General features: G+C 51.1%; 2 protein-coding genes across 7 annotated transcripts; both read right to left on the reverse strand.

Moving 5' to 3' along the window:
- Positions 1–871: 871 nt before the first annotated feature.
- Ccdc106 (coiled-coil domain containing 106) lies at positions 872–5,648 on the reverse strand. Of its 6 annotated transcripts, none has more exons than XM_021166461.3 (6): positions 5,412–5,648; positions 3,985–4,145; positions 3,741–3,845; positions 3,476–3,652; positions 1,968–2,180; positions 872–1,453 (listed from the first exon to the last, which is right to left on the reverse strand). In XM_021166461.3, the coding sequence occupies exons 1-6, from the start codon at positions 5,465–5,467 to the stop codon at positions 1,137–1,139; spliced, it is 1,029 nt and encodes a 342-aa protein (XP_021022120.1). In that variant the 5' UTR covers positions 5,468–5,648; the 3' UTR covers positions 872–1,136. The 6 variants fall into 6 exon arrangements, with proteins under 6 accessions (XP_021022120.1, XP_029335387.1, XP_029335389.1 ...); XM_029479527.2 differs by lacking the exon at positions 5,412–5,648 and adding an exon at positions 4,851–4,905 and having other exon boundaries at positions 3,985–4,304; XM_029479529.2 differs by lacking the exon at positions 5,412–5,648 and adding an exon at positions 4,851–4,867.
- A 1,453-nt stretch (positions 5,649–7,101) lies between these two features.
- On the reverse strand, positions 7,102–10,128 carry LOC110299288 (zinc finger protein 580). Its single transcript, XM_021168954.2, has 3 exons — positions 9,947–10,128; positions 7,620–8,850; positions 7,102–7,153 (listed from the first exon to the last, which is right to left on the reverse strand). The coding sequence occupies exon 2, from the start codon at positions 8,836–8,838 to the stop codon at positions 8,320–8,322; it is 519 nt and encodes a 172-aa protein (XP_021024613.1). The 5' UTR covers positions 8,839–8,850; positions 9,947–10,128; the 3' UTR covers positions 7,102–7,153; positions 7,620–8,319.
- Between the last annotated feature and the right edge of the window lie 8,070 nt (positions 10,129–18,198).

Here is an 18,198-nt window from a genome sequence, read left to right on the forward strand (position 1 = left end):
TCGGTCCCTTCCGCCACTGCTTCGGGAAGGTCTCACGCCCAGGAGGGAAGTTCGGCTTTTTCCGCTGTTGCTTCGGCTCCTGTCGGCTTAAAGACCCGAAGAGGGAGGGAGGACCGATGGGAGGTGGGCCAGATAGCTACGGTGGAGGGGGCGAGGTCTCAGCTTTCGGTCCCTAGCTCTCTAGGAGAGAACTGAAAAAACTGACCTCGCGGAAGGCCAGAGAAAGTGTGTGGGACAGTAGCAGCCAGTGCGACAAAGGGTGTTCGAGGCCGCTGCGGAGGTTGTTAGCGCAGCTTGGGACGCCTGCGCACGGTGACTGGAGAGGGGTTTCTGCGCCTGCGTAGCGGTCTGGGGCACGTTTTTCTCAGCGCTCGGGAGGATCCGCCATTCTAAATCCACATTGCGCGTGCGCCCGATCTCCTCCCACACACCCCTTCCCCCACCGCCGACCTCGGCCCCCAAGGCACTAACTTCAAGACGGTTAAACCTGACTGCTCTCTCCCGGTTGCCAAGGCAATCGCGTTAAATTGTCCGCCCCTGCTCCTGCTGCGCAAGCGCCGAATGTGACACCTCCGAGAGATCTCCTGACCCCTGGCGGGCAGGCGGAAAAGTCTACCCAGCGCCCCGGGTACCTCCACCAGGCTGGCTCAGCTAAACGTTCAGTGAATCAGTGCCCCAGGCGCTGCCTTCTTAAAGTCGTCTTACCTCAGTTTCTCCTTCTTCTCCGCTTCCCACCTCTGCCTCCTGGGGCTAATTACACCCTACCCTCCCCAACCTCCCTAGAGGCTTCTGGCTGAGCGCTCCTGTCCCGGTCTCCGTGGCGACGGCCACCCCTTCCCAGCATATTCCCTTCCTAGTAAAACCTGGGGCCCAGTTTATTGAAAATTTTCATGTCTCTTTAATTTAAACTCTCAGAATAATGCTCTGTCTTTGCATGGGATGCAGATGGGCTACTCCTGGCTAAGGAGGCCTAGCTGGCAGCCCCTGCGGGGTGAAATGGAGATGGGGTGCCTAGCGTGTGCGGCCGAGAAGCAGGGCCCAGTGCTCAGGAAGGGCAGCTTCTAGCCCTGGCGGTGCCCCGGGAAGCCCGACCTAACCAGCAATCTGCTGGGCGGGAGGCGTGCAGGGCGGCGGCATCACCGCTTGAAGCGGTAGGTGATGGGCAGGAGCAGCTTGCTCTTCTTGAGAGCCTGCACCTTCTTGAGAGTCTCGTCGTCCAGTGCCAGGAAGCAGCGGCGGGAATACTCTAGCAGGCGCTCCTTGGATGGATCGAACTCTCCCACCTCAGCCAGCTTTTCCGGAGCCACAATGAGTAGCTCTGCGATGGGCGTGGTCAGCGCCACGGTGTTCCTGTCCACACGGTGGTGCTCGAAAGCTCTGGACATGCTCTTCAGCTTCTGGAAGGTGCCCAGGATCTTCTTGTAGCGGCAGAGGACCCCATCAGCATCCTTCACTGCAGGACCAAGAGGGCAGAAAGAGGAGGACTGGGAAAGACACTCATGAGGGAAGGGAACATGGGGAAACCCAGGTAGAAACAGGAAGGCAGGCATAAGGACGAAAAGGGGTGAAAGGCACGCAGATTTGAAAACAAGCAAGCAAGAAATCATGGAAGTGGGGACACATGAGGAGCCCCATACAGGAAGAGAGAGGATAACAAGATGGAAAACAGTTAAGACCTGAGCAAGAAATAGACTAGGGAAATTGAAGGCAGGCCTGGACACCAGAAGAAAGGAGAGGCACCTATGAGATGGGCCCAGAGACCTCCTTTCTGATGACACAGGACTAAATCTGCTGGTTGGTGTAAAACGAAATTTAAAATTAACTCAGGACCGAAAAGGGCTGTGAGATGAAGTTGAGTCTGATTGTTCTGTACATGGAGAGTTAGAGCATCACTATAGAGCTCACACTGCGATTCTGGGTACACAACCCCTCAACACACCCATCACATGTACCCACTCCCCACTCACCCCGCTGCCTCTCTCGAGCCTTGGTCTTCCCAAATCGCTTCCGGCCAGTACTTCCCTTCTGCTTCTGCCTCTTCCTTTCGCTGGCACTTCCCTCTTCGGAAACCCCGCTGAAGGAGGAGGCTGCAGACTCAGGGTCTGAGGCTTCTCCCCCAACCCCAGCCCTGGTGTCCCCATCAACCCTCCGAGATCCAGGCTTCATCCGGGAGTAGTCCTCTAAAGAGAGACAAAAATGAACTGTGACACAATGTCCTATCATTGCCCTGAAGGGGAAAAAATGGACATGGAGGCCAAGTCCTCGGAATGAGTACAGGGTGAAGTCCCCAAGTAGAGTAGCTACACTGAATGCCATAGAGCCAGCTGGGATTCAGGGAATCGTGCGAGCATTTTTCTAGGCTCTGAACTTGACTGAAACAGGTCCAGGGGATTGATGAGGATCTGTGGCTGTGCAGAGTTTCTGTGGGGGAGGTGTATCCTGGGGAGCTGCAGAGTGAAGAGTCCGTGCCTCTGGGTAGGAGGGTTGGAGATCAGACTCCTACAGAAGTCAGGGGTCAGTTTGGGTACTGGGAAATGCTAACTACCTTCCCCTAGATAGGGAGCCAACGCAGACTCAGCATCTACTGAAGGATGAACTCCTGAGAACTGAAATCAAGACTCTGCCCAGTCATACCAGGGAAAGATGGGAGTCACCCAGGATAGGAAGAGAGGGCATGCATGTCCCCATCCCAGTGCTAGGTCCCCAGTAATCTAGACCCTTCACTAGAGCTTTTGCCACGGTTAGCAATGAGAAAGCCTGCCAGCAGCTCAGCTGGATACGTACAGAGGTTAGGGTTATGGCCTGAATAAAGGCTAAGTACTCCAAGAAACCAGGGCTAAAGCTCTGGGAAAGAGCAGCCTTGAGTGGGGAATGTGCTGGGAATGGCAGTCAACACAGGTTAATGAGATAGGACCCTGCCTGTCAGAAGAGGTGACACCGCCATGCAGTTACTAGTTATAGATTAGAGCAAGACAAGGGAGTGGGATCCGCTCAGGACCCTAAGGTGAAGCTTAGGAGACAAGAGGCACTGAGACCCCTATAGCCTTTGAAGAATAAGAAACATGAGGCATGATAATGTAGAGCAGGGTGGAGGGATTTCAGGGTACCTCTAATGGATGATGACTGCATCATTCAGAAAACCTGGTGTGCTGGCAGGGCCCCTCTGAGGAATCCAGTAGACTGCAATGGGTCTACTGACAAAGGGACATTTCCCCTAAGATGAGGAACCTGGGCTGGAAAGACAGACTTGGGGAGACAGTTGTGCCAAGTGCTTGAGGCTGATGAGTTAGTTATAGGGCAGTCTCATCACAAGGTAGGAAATGAGAGAAGTCTTTGAAATCAAGAAGGAAATGGCTGGGGAAGGCCCTAAAATAGGCATGGGCCTTAGTGGAAGGATAAAATGCCAAGTCCCCATCAGGTCCAACCAACACTGGGTGTTGAATTCTGCGGGTCTTGGGGGACTGTGTGCCCCCACCTGCATCCATCCGGGCAGAGGAAATGAATTTGTCCAGCTGACACCGCAAGAAGTCCCTCTCTTCCTCCAGGTCCTCAATGCGCTTCTGCAACCATGAGTTCCTCTCCAGTGCCATGTGCAGCTGAGCCTTAACACTGCTCATCAGGGCCAGAGTTGGGGAGGTGCCCTCTGAAGGCTCTAAGAACAGCAGGGACGGAGGTCATGCCCCAGGGTGAGGCAGTACCCCACCTGATTCCAGTCCCTCCAATGCCCTTTCTCAGCTCACCCTCCACATTTCTCCGAGAGGGACTCAGACTGTATAAGATTTGTGAGTCTAAGTGGGGTGCCTCTTCAAAAGGAATGGAGATCTCAAAGGTCTCTTCGTCCTTCACTGCAGAGAGGTCAGCAGAGGTCACCCCAGAAGTGGCCTGAACCTTATAGACCACCCCCAACCATAGCTGTCCCATGGACAGAGGGAACCAGAATGTCAGACTAAGGATGGGAAAAGAAAGGGTCCCCAGGTGCCTCACTTGTCCGCCAACGGTTGTTTCTGTCATTCATATCGAGGAGGCTTCCTGCAGACCCAGCAACTGAGCCCTTGGGGGCACTGGACAGAAGCAGGTCACCAAAAGCAGACAGTCCCTGGAGAGGTGGAATACCTGTTCCTCCGGAGTCAAGAAGGATCACCAGTCTGAGGGGGGAAAGGATCCATACTTCTGGACAGAGTCAGAGGCTTCCAAAGTATGGACCCAGAGCGCGGGGGCTCAGCGAGAGGAATCTTGGTTGTGAAGGGGTTCGGCCCTTAAATTCTTTGGTTCCTCGTGGGGTCAACACCACAGGGACACCTGGCCTGAATGAGAAAGCCCTTCATCATGGCCCATCTCCGAACCCAATGCCATAAATGGAGAAACAACCACCCCTAACTTCCAATCTTGGGGTAGGGGGTCCATCCTGCAAGCGTTCGTTCCCCAGTCCCAGCCGCCCATTCCTCCCGCACTCGCGTGGGCGAGTAAAGCCCCTCCCCGAAGTGGGAGCTGGGCGCGTGCGCAGTGCGTGGGAGGTCACGCGTGGGGATGCGCCCCCACCCTTTGTCCCACAAGTGGGAGGGGGCGACCGTGGCGAGGGGTCCCAGAATGGGCAACCGGCATGGGGGTGTCGATCGTGGGCACCGTTCCCCGCCTTTAGGTGCTCAGGGTACAAGGGGCCGAGGCCCCGCTCTCACCCACCCGCGCACGGACTCCAGCCCCGGGACCGACGGCAGTGGCGGCGCCCATGCCCAGCGCAGGGGAGCGTCTGCAAAGTGTCGCGGAGAGAAGCGCCCACCCACCAGTAAGCGAGCGTAGCGGCAGAGGAGGGGGAGAACTGGATGGCGGAGCGCAGAGACGTGGGCACTAACCGAATCAGGCCTGCCGAGCCTGGGGCGCCTCTTCCTGGAGCCCAGGTGAGGCCCGCCGTTTGCGCGGAGGTCGGGACCGCACTTGCGCGATAGCCCCTTGCAACCCCCCTCCAACCCCCACCCCACACACAACCCCCCCCCCCGCCCTTCCCAAAGCCTAGGCAGGGATCCTCATGAAATTCTCATCCTGCACAGCTGATGTGGTTCCGGGGGTCCTCCGGGTGAGTGGCTATGTGACCAGTGGGCCGAGAAAAGTCAGAAGGTATGAGGCAATAAGGAAAATTGAAGTGAAATTTGAGTCCCCTTTAATGATCCCTAAGTAGCTGATTAATACATGCATACCTTTAGTCCTAGACGCTCCAACCTACCATAACCCCCACCCACCCACCCCCATCCACGAAAAGAATTAAAGGAATAAGAGGACCAGGATGTGAGGCTGGGTTGTGTGGTGGTTACTTCCCCGCAAAGTGTGGGTCAGGAATAGCCCGCACTGGAGCCACCTGTGGAACAGCTACACTCCAATCCTTGCTCCTCATTCCTCCGTGGCCTCAGTTTACTCACCTGTTAAGTGGGAAGTTACTCTTAAAAGCCTTTGAGAGGATGTAGTTGTGTGACATACCAAAGGCTCAGCCCAGAGCCGGACCACTCTTGGAGCTTAAGATCCAAGCGCTGTTGATATTATTTGAAGTCAGTCAGTGTAGATGCACAGCCTTTAAGACACTTTAAGAGGCTATCTGCATAGGGCACACACACACACAATCAGAGAAAAAGAACAGCGAAGACATGTTTATTAGACCTACAGCAAGGTTCCACCTGCCTCTCCGATTCACAAGCAGCATCCTCTTTGGGGTTCTGAAGCTCTAAGAGGCATGGCTTAAACCATCCTTGCAGAGGAAGACTGAATGTGTCAACCAAGACTAAGCAGTTCATTTTTACAAATAAACTGCATCCTGGGTCAGCAAGTCCAGGGGGAACCACCTGCCCTAGATCAGTGTTTCAAAGCACAGAGAACTGTATAAAGCCAGGTGAACTGTATAAAGCTGCGCTTATGGTCTAAGATGCTATTTTTTAAGTATATTAATGTGGATTGTAGTTTGGGTGGGGAAGGGGCAGTGTTCAGAACCTTATTTTCAAAGATGCTAGGAATGTTGCACAGTCTGTAAGGTGCCTAGCATGCACAAAGCCCAGAGTTTCCGTATTCTGGAAGTGGAGGCAAGATCATAAATCCAGTGTCACCCTGAACTACATTACAACCTTGTCTATAAATAAATAAATGGCAGGTTTGGGGAAACTGAAGTAGGCCTAACTCCCAGAGGAAAAAGGCAGACTTTCCCATTACCCAGTCAAGGTCTTTGTTCCAGATAGCATAAACTAAAATGTCTCCCAAAATGTTAAGTAATGATTGAGAATGGGGTGTGGTGTGCATTGAGTGTTCAATATAAGGGCCCTACTTCCAGTGTCAAAATAGAGACTTCTGACTACCCACTAAAACTTCCCAGGCAAGAGTTTCCCCAAACAGCATCGTCTTCCCTTCCTCCTATCAGGAATCCGTAATAATAAATATTCCAACTGTTCAAGGTGCAGGGCTGTTCTCTATGAGGGCTCGTTCCCATATACCTCCAAAGCACTATGATGTGCTGACAGCTCAGAGACTCTTCGAGGCAAGGCTGGGTTTGTGTCTAGGGCTCTGAAAGCCAGGCTGCCACCCAGGTCAGTGTCTGAGAAATTCAGGAGGAGACCCATGATCCCCGAGGTCCCCAGAGGCAGGGATGCTTCCATCGAATATGCTTCTGGAATGTCTTCTGCTCGGTAAAGCAGCACAGGCAGAGTAGGTAGGCACTGGAACATACCCCTGAATGCACACAGCTGTTCTGAGCCAACTCGCCCCAATCCCGAAAGGGAAAGGAGCGAGGGCAGAGCAAACAGCTGTGAGCTGTCCACCACCTGTATAAATGGAGCGGTGGCTGGCCCGCTTGAATGCCTTCGCACAGGTTTGACATTTGAAGGGCTTTACCTCCAAGTGGATGACGCTGGAGGCAAGACACACACTCGAAGACCCTAACGCACACCGGACAGTTGTAGCTCTTTTTGTGAACCGAAGTTCCATCGGCCCTGTCCTCCCTGACTCCTCATACCACCAGCACTGTGTAGAGGACACCCTGAGTGTCTGTGAGAAGAAACTGGTTAGGTCCTGAAAAGGACGAAGTCTGGGAAAATCCTATAGAAGAAAGTCCAGGGTTTGTGGACCCACCTGTCCAACAGAGAGGGGTCTCTATGGCCTCAATAGAGAGAAGCACCCAGATCTGAGGGCAGGAAGGTAGCAGCATCAGCATCCATAAATGTAAATGAGGCCGAATGGGTGGGAAGGAGGAACCTGCACTCTATTTAGGGCATGTGTTTTGCCCAAGGTCCTCTGTGTTATCCGTATAAGGCCCCTGGGGTCCCTCTATTGTCTTCTGCGTTCCACTACCCACTGTATTCTCGCAGTCGCTTTCCCACTATGCGCAATCAAGACCTCAGTCAGTCCCCTTCCCCCTATGTGCTGTCTTCAGGTCACCCAGCAGCCATCCTTCAGGACATCTCGTAACCCTTCAGGACTGTCCCGCGCTCGGGTCTAGTAATGGGTCGATCTGCTATGTCTAGGTTCTCCCGTTACACGCCCCACCCGAAGTTCTTTCTAAATTTGGAGATTAACCAGGCTAGTTCTCCAAAAGCTGCCTATTGGGACCCCGCCCCCTCCGCGGCCGCTAGGTTCTCCATCCCTCCTACCCCGCCTGGTATCCAGTACAGCCTCTCGGATCCAGGCGGCCCCGGACAGCCCCGGGTTGCGCCCACAGCTGTAGGCGGCAGAGGGACCGAGGAACCTTGGTTTCCGCAGTACCTAGCAGTACCGCGTTTGGGAAATAGGAATCTAAGGAAAGATGAGGGTCCAAGGGAGAACGGAGAGGGCGGGTTGCCTGAGCATCAGAAAACAAGCTCCGATTGGAAACGCTCTCCGAGCACAAGGTTCCTATGTGCTAATGGTCCAAACTCAATCTCCCTGTCCCAACACTCAACCCACATGCAAGTAAGAACCCGAGATGAAGTGCGGAATGTTTATTGGGCAAGGAATGAGGGATCGTGGGCATTAGAAGTACAGAGGCGATCCAGACCGTGCCGGTGTTTTTGTCTTCCACGAAAACCTTATACTTGGGAAGAGTAGAAGACCAAGACTCAGGAGAGGTCGTAACGTTTGCAAAGGCTTACACAGCACAGCCGGACTGAAGCCCAGTTCCAACTGACACCCAAGCCCAGAGGGGCAACAACTTTGGTCTACATCACACAGCTAGCCAGGAGAAAAGATAAAATGATGTTTCTCCTTGGGGATGGGTGGGGAAACTGAGGCCTAGGGTAAGGCAGTAACCTCAGGAGAACTGGGGTATGTGTGGGAATGACGCTGTGTGGTGATCCGGAGAGGGCAGAGCCGAGCTCAGTGCAGGCGCACGTGCTGCGCCAGCTCCGCGGCGTCCTGGAAGCGACGTGGACAGAGCGGGCAGGTGTGAGGTGGACCAGCGCGCGCACGGTGGGTGGCGCGGTGCCGCGACAGGTGGCTGGATCGCTTGAAAGCTTTGCCACAAGCACCACAAGTAAAGGGCTTGAGGTCCGAGTGCGACACACGGTGGCTCTGCAGCCGCAGAGGGCTCGCAAAGACACGAGCGCACTCTGGGCAGCTATAGCCCTTGCGAGGACCTGGCTCTCCCGGGGTCGCCTCGCGCTGCGGCGGGCCCCGAGGTTCCTCCTCCAGCTGCACCGTGTACGTGTAGGGGACCCCGTTGGCGTCGATGAGCAGATGGCGGCCCAGCCGCGGTGGCCGCGGCCCCGCCACCGAGGAAGAAGTGGAGGAGGGGCCTTCCGCCTTGGGAAAAGGGGGAGTCTTGGGGGGCGGTGGGTCCATGACCTCCGGAGAGGAGGACCGAGGGTGGGGTGGCCGCGGCGGCAGCAGCAGCATCTGGAGCGGCAGCTGGGAGCGGCGGAGGGAAGAGAAGTTAAGATCCTCTCTTCCTTTCAGGAAAAAAAAAAAAATCCTAAAAAGGAAGATGTTCCCATTCTCTGCCAGACTGTGCTACTGACCTACCTCCCTACAAAGTAAAAAGTGACTCCAGTCCCCATCTCCCGGACTCCTACACCAGGGCTTAGCAACACCCCACTCCACCGACTCAGGCGGGTCCTAACCTCAGACATCCTTCGGATTCCCTTCCCTCACCTCCACCCACCGAAATCAATCTCCAAGTCCATTTCTTTCCTTCTCAGTTTAGGTCCTTTCTAATCTCACGTTCTAGACACTAGTGGCCTCCGAGATTTTCCTCCCATCTAACCATTCCTCTTTCTCAGAGCTCTACTCAATCTCTGGTTTAGTCCTTCCCCTCAGGTCCCTCAATACCCTCAGAGCCTCCCCCAATCTCCACAGTTGTCGTCGCCTCAAGTTTCCTCCCTAGATACTTATCCAGAGTCCCACTAACCCAATTCCCCACTTTCCATTCAGGGCTCTTTTATGCCATCCCCACACTCTGCACTTAAAGGTTTCGCCATTCTCTTTCCACTCGAGGAAAGCCATCGTCTGTACTTCATTCTCAACTGCCTGCCTCCAATATGCGCCCCCATCTTGTTATATTTTATTCACCACCGTCTCCACCCACAAAGTATCCTGACATCTTCGGTTTCTCTCTCCATCACCGCCACCACCTTGGAGCATCTTCCAACTCGCAGTCATAGAGCTTCTGGTTTCTTGTTCCCGCACAGCTACCCCTAACCTTGGCCCCTCCTCTCTAGATACAGCTGGCATCTCTGGTCCCTCTTCACCTCCCGGGTTATTTGATGCATAGCCCCTCGTCTGGGAACCTCTAGCAGCCCTGGTCCTCTAAACCACCCTGTCCCGTTATATCCCCTATGGCCTTTCTACTCCCCTGGTTTCCATAAGGAGCTTTGGCCTCCCGACGCCCCTCTCTCGGGCTCTGAGTGTCGCTTTCGTCGCCTCACCGCTCCGACCCACACCCAGAGACCTGCCGGCCTCGCGCCCTGCCCAAGCCAGGCTCCTCCCTCCATCCCGGCCCCCGTACCCGGTGCAGCAGCCTCTCGGGTCCGGGGGAGAACGGGGCCGAGGTCCCGGACGGACCCGGGCTTGCCCTGACGAGCGCCGCGGTAGGAGCGAGCTTCCGGGCAGCTCCGGGCCGGCGGCGCCGGGGACGCGGGTCGGGGGGCGCAGGGGCGCGAGGGGCGACGGCGTCCCTGAGAAAGAGCACCGTTCAGAAACGCCCGCTCCACACACGAAGGTTCCGAGGCTGGAGTCTGCAGCTCTAAAGGGAGCGCGCAAAGGGTGGGGGTGGCGCTTGGCCAACGAGAAGGACTGCAAAAGGACAGTTTCCAGCTGCGTGCCATCCATAGGAGCCATTCCTTTGCTTTGAGTGACCCGTAAAAAGCTAGATACTGTGAAGTCTAGCAAGCGCCCCATAAAGAATTGAAATGTACAGCTCGTCGTCTTTCCACCCTGCCTCCCCTTTCCGCTTAGGCCAAACCAGCGGGTTAGAGAAGGGGTGTTTCTGTTGGATGAGCAAATGGAGAGACTGAGGTCCAGAGGCCAGATCTCTGTTCTGATTTGGCAGGGTCACAATCCTCACGTCTCATAAATGGGGGGAATCAATGCCCAAAGAAGACGTTGCCAGATCCCGTAAAGTATATGTGCTCCACTGAACATATGGGGAGACAGAGACTGGGGACGACCAGATGTTGACACAGAAAGGAAAATGTCCTATTTCCCCGCAGAGCATATGGGGAATCTGAAAACTGGAGCATGCTTGCTAGGTATAAAAATGGGGACAGGGTTTACCTAACATGCACTCTTGGTTTGATCCCCAGCACTGCATAAAGCTGGTTGAAACAGAAGAATCAGAAGTTCAAGGTTATCTTCTCCAATATATTGAGTTGGAGGCCGGCCTGAGCTACATGAAATCGCATCTTAAAACAAGGATGGAGAGCAGCTGTGATTCTTGCCAGTGACCCAGCAGGGGAAAGTAAGGTCTCCAGAGGAGACCAGCCATTCCTAGGCACAGGCATGGGGAAGTTTAGACTTATTATTGAATATATGGGGAAGCTGAGGCTCAGAGAAAGCCAGTCATTGTAACATACACAGGCAAGGAAGCTGGTTCTTCGGAATGGAAAAGAGTGCTGGTGAAGTCACCAGCACCCACTGCCTATGGTAGCTGGCGCACCGGGCTCTTCAAGGAGGGTCTGAGCATCCAGTGTTGATGCAGTAGCACTGCAGGTGCGGGCCTGGGCCAGTGAAGACACTTTGTATTTGTAAAATGCACTCTGGTATGAGATGCAGGCCTGGGCCAGTGAAGACACTTTGTATTTGTAAAATGCACTCTGGTATGAGATGCAATTATGGGAGGTTAGGACCCATCTAAGGCTAAGTCCTAGATCCATGTACTTGGAGTTGGGAAGGGGCAACAGCTGGACATAGTTGAGGGAGAGGAGGGTTAGGCACCCAGTGCAAGGACCCCACCCACCCACCCAAAGAGTGGACTACCCCTTGAAGAATTATCCAACATCTTTCCATCGGTGACAAATGCTATAATTTCTATGAGGCATGACAGACAGTGGGTATGTGAAGCTATTGAGTGCTAGTGCTTCTGAGGCCCTGAAGTATGGAACTTATTCATTCCTTAATTTAGATTTGCCCCAGGAGACAGCTATATAAACTGTATTTTTATTTCTTGAGACATGATCTCAAGAAGTCTAGCCTGACTATGCAGCCTAAGATAACCTTGAATTCTCTCTCTCCTTTAAAAAAAAATGCATGTAAGTGTTTTGGTGGCATGTAGGCACATACACCACATGTGCACTTGGTGTCCTTGGAGGTCAGAAGACAGCAATCATCGGATTTCCTAGAACTGGAGTTAGAGTGTTTGTGAACCACCATGTGGGTGCTATAACTCACACCCAGGCAAAGGAGTTCAAACCCAGATGACCACGTGGTGGAAGAAAAGAACCAACTCTAGAAAGTTGCCTTCTGACTGCCACATGCATGCACATGATCGCACATAAATGAATATCAAAACCTAAGCCAAGAAGAGGGCAGAGACACAAAACAAAATATCAGTTAGTGAATGAGTGAATTTGATCAGATAGTAAATCCCACCTCTCCCTGAAAAGATACTTCTGGATGGAGCTGGAGCCATGCCTCAGCAGTTAAGAGCACTGGCTGCTCTAGTAAAACCCTCAGGTTCCGTTCCCAGCACCCATCTTAACAACCATTTATAAATCCAATTCCAGGGGAGCCCACACTCTCTTCTGTCTCCTATAACAGGCATACATGTCTACAAACATTCGTGTAGGCAGAAACACCAATATACATAAAATAACTTTAAAAAAATAAAGCTACTGTCGGGTGGCTTAGCATCCTCAAAGCTCTGGATCTGATTCCCCACAACCCCCAAAACACAGAGGATACACCCTGCCACCTAGCTGGGACATGGTCATGATAAAGTCTACCAGACATCAGTGTAACCCCTCTAATGTCCTCACCAACCACCACCACCACTCTCCCTCTCAAAGCCAGACATACCATGTCCTAATATGTTTCTCTGTTAAAGGAGGTGTGGCCTTGTTAGAGTAGGCGTATCACTGTGAGTGTGGGCTTTAAGACCTTGTCCTAGCTGCCTGGAAACAAGTATTCTCCTAGCTGTCTTTGGAACAAGATGTAGAATTCTTAGCTCCTCCTGCACTGTGCCTGCCTGGATGCTGCCATGTTCCCGAGTTGATGATAGTGGACTAAACCTCTGAAATTGTAAGCCATCCCCAATTAAATGTAGTTCTTTATAAGAGTTGCTTTGGTCATGGTGTCTGTTCACAGCAGGAAACCCTAAGACATCTGCCAATCAGCCTGAGTCTGCAGAAGCGGCAAGAAGCCACTGGAATCTGATGTCATGAGAATTTCCTTGGTGAGTTAATCTCTGTGAAGTCATGACAAGAGAACACTTGCCACATGAATGGTTCATGGCCAACAGTAACCAGAGCATCTTCAGTGAAGACTATCAAGGTGAAACAATGCCCGAGCCGTGTCCCACCATCTGCAGTCATATTTCTATTCTTTCTAAGCATCACACATCCTTTCACCTGTGTCTACTTTAGCAGAACACTCTTTCATGTATCTGCACCAGCAAAACATAATATGACATAACTGAGTTCCCAAAGAAACCAGAGAGTTCCACTTCAAACATGCCTGTCGGCTGTGGTTGTGAGTTCCTTTAATCTCTTTCTGTTTGTTTGTTCTGTTGTTTGTTTGTCAACTTGACACAACCTAGAGAGAATAAGCTGGGAAATGGGACCACAATAGAAAACGAAGGGGAAAAAACGCCTTCAGTAGACTGGCCAGTAGACAAGTTTGTGGGACTTTTTTTTTTTTTTTGATTGATGACTAATATGGAAGGGTTCAGCATGCTGTGAGTGGTGTCACCCCAGAGCAAAAAGTCCTGGGGTGGATAAGAAAACAAATTGAAGAAATAATGGTGACCAAGCCAGGAAGCAGCTCTCCTCTGTGCCTCTGCTTCAGTTCCTGCCTTGAGTCCTGTCCTGACTCCCTCCATGATGGCTGTGCCTTGAGTCCTGTCCTGACTCCCTCCGTGATGGCTGTGCCTTGAGTCCTGTCCTGACTCCCTCCATGATGGCTGTGCCTTGAGTCCTGTCCTGACTCCCTCCGTGATGGCTGTGCCTTGAGTCCTGTCCTGACTCCCTCCGTGATGGCTGTGCCTTGAGTCCTGTCCTGACTCCCTCCGTGATGGCTGTGCCTTGAGTCCTGTCCTGACTCCCTCCGTGATGGCTGTGCCTTGAGTCCTGTCCTGACTCCCTCCGTGATGGCTGTGCCTTAAGTCCTGTTCTGACTCCCCTCCATGATGGCCATGATATGAAATAAACCTTTTCCTCCCTACATGGCTTTTGGCCAGTGATTTTGATAAATCACTGAAATAGAAAACAAACCGGGACAAACCCAAGCTGATTGATTGTTGTCACAGAGCTTCTCCATACACTGTCACAAGAAACTCTCTCCTAGGCCTTATGGGGGCGACAAAGTTCAAAGTATTAAAATGTTCCCTCCATTTTAACAGATGGAGAAATTCAAATACAATTCTATGTAGAAGACTGGTGAGGTGGCCCAGTAGGGTAAACTGTCTTGCTGCCAAGCTCAACAACCTTCCTCTGACTCCCAAACCTGAGTTTAACCCTTGAGACCCACATGATGGAAAAAGAGAACTTGCTCCTGCAAGTTGTCCCCTGACCTCCAGGAACAACATGGCATGCCTGAACACACAAATGCATGCACACATACACATACGCACATGCAAAAATAAATGTTTTGGGGTTGTTTTGTTTTGAGACAAGGTTTCTGTGTAGCCCTGGCTGTCCTGGAATTGGCTCTGTAGACCAGGCTAACCTTAAATTCAGAGATCCACCCGCCTCTGCCCCTCAAGTGCTTTCTACTTGCCTTTCTACTTGCTTCTCCCTCCCTAAAGTGATTGGATTAAAGGCATGCACCACCACGCTGTGTTTCTCCTTTTAATTCGGTATGTGTTGCTGTTGCTGTGTGCACAGAGCCTGTGGCAACTGTAGAGGGCATGGGATTCCCCTCCTTGGATTGGAGTTGCAGATGATTGTCAGCCACCCAGTATGGGTGCTGGGAACTGAGCTTGGATCTTCTGCAGCAACAGGAAACACTCTCAACCACTGAGCCGTCTCTCCATCCCCATAACTACTGTAACAAATGATTTTAAATTACATTTATGGGGAAGGGGGAGGGAATGCCATGACACTTGTGTGGAGGTCAGAAGACAACTTGAGAGTCAGTTCTTGCCTTCTACCATGTAGGTTCTGGGAATCATATGCAAGCCATCAAGCACAGCAGCAACCCTTACCCACTAAGCCGTCTCTCTGGGTCTAGAATAACTACTTCTAATAGTGGCTATATGGTTCAGCTTGACCTCACTGTAGCCATCTTGATAACCACCACAACCACTGCAAAGCAAAACATGTTTTTTCCTGGAAACCACAGACATGTCCTTAGAGTAACATGTAGGGTTTCAGAACTGTTTCAATGTCAGGGACGCACCTGCCTGCCCCTTTCCTATTAGCTGAAGATCACAAACACATTCTAAGTTAGATGAGATCACAGTGCCCCCTAGCCTCCTTTCATTCTGATGCAGGTTTTAGCACTTGTTCTGCCTGCCGCCTAGGATCACACTTTTTTTTTTTTAAAGATTTATTTATTATATGTAAGTACACTGTAGCTGTCTTCAGACAGTCCAGAAGAGGGCGCCAGATCTCGTTGCGGATGGTTGTGAGCCACCATGTGGTTGCTGGGATTTGAACTCTGAACCTTCGGAAGAGCAGTCGGGTGCTCTTACCCACTGAGCCATCTCACCAGCCCAGGATCACACTTCTATCAGCACACCCCTCAATAAATTCAGATCATGAGCCCTTGAATCTTATCTTCCTCTTTTCTACAGTCATTCTGCATCATAGCCCTTGCACCTGGCTCTCACACACTGGAACCTGACTGTCATTACGCTGTCTTAGAAATCTAGTGTGTATTTTCACACTTGTGATGTCTCACTTGGTTCTAACATTGTGTCATGTGTATTTTCACACTTGTGATGTCTCACTTGGTTCTAACATTGTGTCATGTGCCCCAACTCCAAGTCAGTCGCAACTGTGTTGGACAGACAAATACAGAGATGACAGACAAACAGGTAACTACAATGCAAAATGGAGAATCACATCACTAGGGAGGTAGAAGCAGGTGAACTCCGAGTTCCAAGCCAGCCTGGTCTACACAGTGAATTCCTGACCATCCAGGACTACATCGGGAGATATCCTCTGAGTGGGCCTGGGAGATGGCTCAACAGGGAACAGTGCTTACCATCAAAACTAATGACCTGAGTTTGAGCCTGGGACCAACACGGTACAAGGAGAGAGCCTTCTTCTGACCATCACACACACACACCACCCTTGACACAAGTGCACTTACACAAATGCACATAAAGCAACTGAAAAAAACCACTATCAAATGCTTACAGTAGACTTTAATGTTTAATGTTTAATGTGTATGAATGTTTTCCTTTCATTTATGCCTGTGTTCCACTTGCATGTCTGGTGCTCAAAAAGCCTAGAACTCCTGGAACTGGAGTTAAAAGATGGTTGTGAGCCACCATGTGAGTGTGGCAATCAGAACCAGGTCCTCTGGAAAAGCAGCAGCCGGTGCTCTTAGCTGCTAAGCCATCTCTCCAGTGCCCAAGACATTCGTTTTACATAAAAATCTGTTCAGTTTGATTTTGTAGTTTGAGAAAGGGTCTCATAGTCCAGGCTAGCCTTGAACTCACTGTGTAGCTGTTACGGAGTTCAAGACTTCCCAGGGGGGTGCGGGGAAAGATCACAGACTCAATCTAGATTATAAGTAGTTAAATTTCTTGTAGCTGGTAGCAGGACAGCTACCTCTGAGCCAGGCGAGAGACTGCCACTCAAAGCAGATGAGGAAAGGAAGGATTTTTAAAGTCAAAACCCACAAGGAGACCTTGAATATCTGCACAAGTAAGCCACAAGCTGCTTTGCTCTGCCAAGACTAGGTAGTCAAGGCACATCAAAATAGTCTTTGAATGTCTGCAGGTTTACAGAAGCCAAAAGGCAGTCAGTCCTATCATAACCAAGCAGCGGGTCGTGTTGTACATTTCTGGAGTGACTGAGTTAGGGTTGCTAGGAACTTACCTTCCAGGGGTTCGAACCAGAGACGAGTGGCTAGTGGGTACCAAGATGGATGCCTAGCATCAAGTGGGGTATTACTTGCTTCATTCTTTGGTTAGGTTTGGTTTTTTGAGACAGGGTTTCTCATGTTGTGGTGATCCCCAAACACAAATTTCTTTTTATTGCTACTTCATAACTAAATTTCCAATGCTATGAGCCATAATATAGTTATCTGTGTTTTCCAATAGTCTTAGGTGACCCCTGTGAAAGGATCAAACTCCACAGAGCACTCCTCTCTCCAATATGAGGAACTGTATGTATGAAAGGGTCCCAGCACTAGGAAGGTTGAGAACCACTGGCTCAGAGGTTAAGAGCACTAGTGGTTTTCTGTAGAAATAGTACATCAGGTTAGGAGTGCAGTTGTACGGTAGAATACTTGCCTAGTATGTGGAAGGCCGTAGGTTCTGTCTCTAACCCCCCTCCATACACACACACACACACACACACACACACAGAGAGAGAGAAAGACAAGAGAGAGACAGACACAGAGAAACAGAGACAAAGAAAGAATGAGCTGGGATAAATAGTTGATAAGAAAATGTAAGCCAAAAAAAGTATTTTACCACTACCTTCAATAGTAAATCTTTTGTTTTCGAGGCATGGTCTCACTACATAGTCCTCCTAGTTGTCCTAAAACTTCCTATGTAGACCAGGCTGACCTCAAACTAAGATCTACATCCCTGTGACTGCTGAATGCTGGGATTAAATATCTGCACTACTGTGCCCAGCTTTTTAATTATCCTCTTATGTCAGAGGTCTGGGTGGTTTGCCTGCATGAATGCCTATATGTATGTCTAATTTTAAAAGCTGTCTATAGGTTCCCTGACACCAATGATTTATTAAAAACAATCAAACTAAGGGGGCTTGGGAGATGGTTCAGCCATTTAAGACCACTTGCTTGTCATTCAGATGATCTGGGTCCAGTTCCCAGCATCCATGTGGTAGCTCATAGGACCTGTAACTGAAGTTCTAGGGCATCTGACAACCTCTTCTTTTTTTTCCCCCTCCTTGTGGGGGTTGGGCTGGGGGCTGGGGCTGGAGTTCAGTGTTTTGTTTTGTTTCCAGACAGGGTTCCTCTGTGTAGCCCTGGTCATGCTGGAACTCACTCTGTAGAGCAGGCTGGCCTCAAACAGATCCGACTCCCTCTGCCTTCCAAGTGCTAGGATTAAAGGCACCACCAGACTAGACATCCTCTTCTGCCTCCTCAGACACCAGGCATGCACATGGTACATAGGCATGCAGGCAAAACACTCCTACACACACAATAAAGTGAATAAATACTGCTAAAAATGGAAAATAATGGCCCAACAGAAAAGGTATGAGACTTGTATAGTGAATATCCATATATGGATTTATCTTTTTTCTTTTCTTTCTTTTTTTGTTTTTGTTTTCGAGATGGTTTCTCTGTGTAGCCCTGGCTGTCCTGGAACTCACTCTGTAGACCAGGCTGGCCTTGAACTCAGAAATCCACCTGCCTCCCAAGTGCTGGGATTAAAGGTGTGCGCCACCATCATTTTTA

The sequence above is a fragment of the Mus caroli genome, unplaced genomic scaffold (genome assembly GCF_978045245.1).
Source record: "Mus caroli unplaced genomic scaffold, Mus_caroli_1 scaffold_8, whole genome shotgun sequence".
Lineage (NCBI taxonomy): Eukaryota > Metazoa > Chordata > Mammalia > Rodentia > Muridae > Mus > Mus caroli.

Coding starts and splice junctions, on each gene's coding strand:
- Ccdc106 (XM_021166461.3), bottom strand. CDS start 5,467: ATGTCACACAACTACATCCTCTCAAAGGCTTTTAAGAGTAACTTCCCA. Junction 3,653..3,740: donor CTCTCGGAGAAATGTGGAGG/GTGAGCTGAGAA, acceptor TGCTGTTCTTAG/AGCCTTCAGAGGGCACCTCC. Junction 2,181..3,475: donor CTCTGCCCGGATGGATGCAG/GTGGGGGCACAC, acceptor GTCTCTCTTTAG/AGGACTACTCCCGGATGAAG.
- LOC110299288 (XM_021168954.2), bottom strand. CDS start 8,838: ATGCTGCTGCTGCCGCCGCGGCCACCCCACCCTCGGTCCTCCTCTCCG.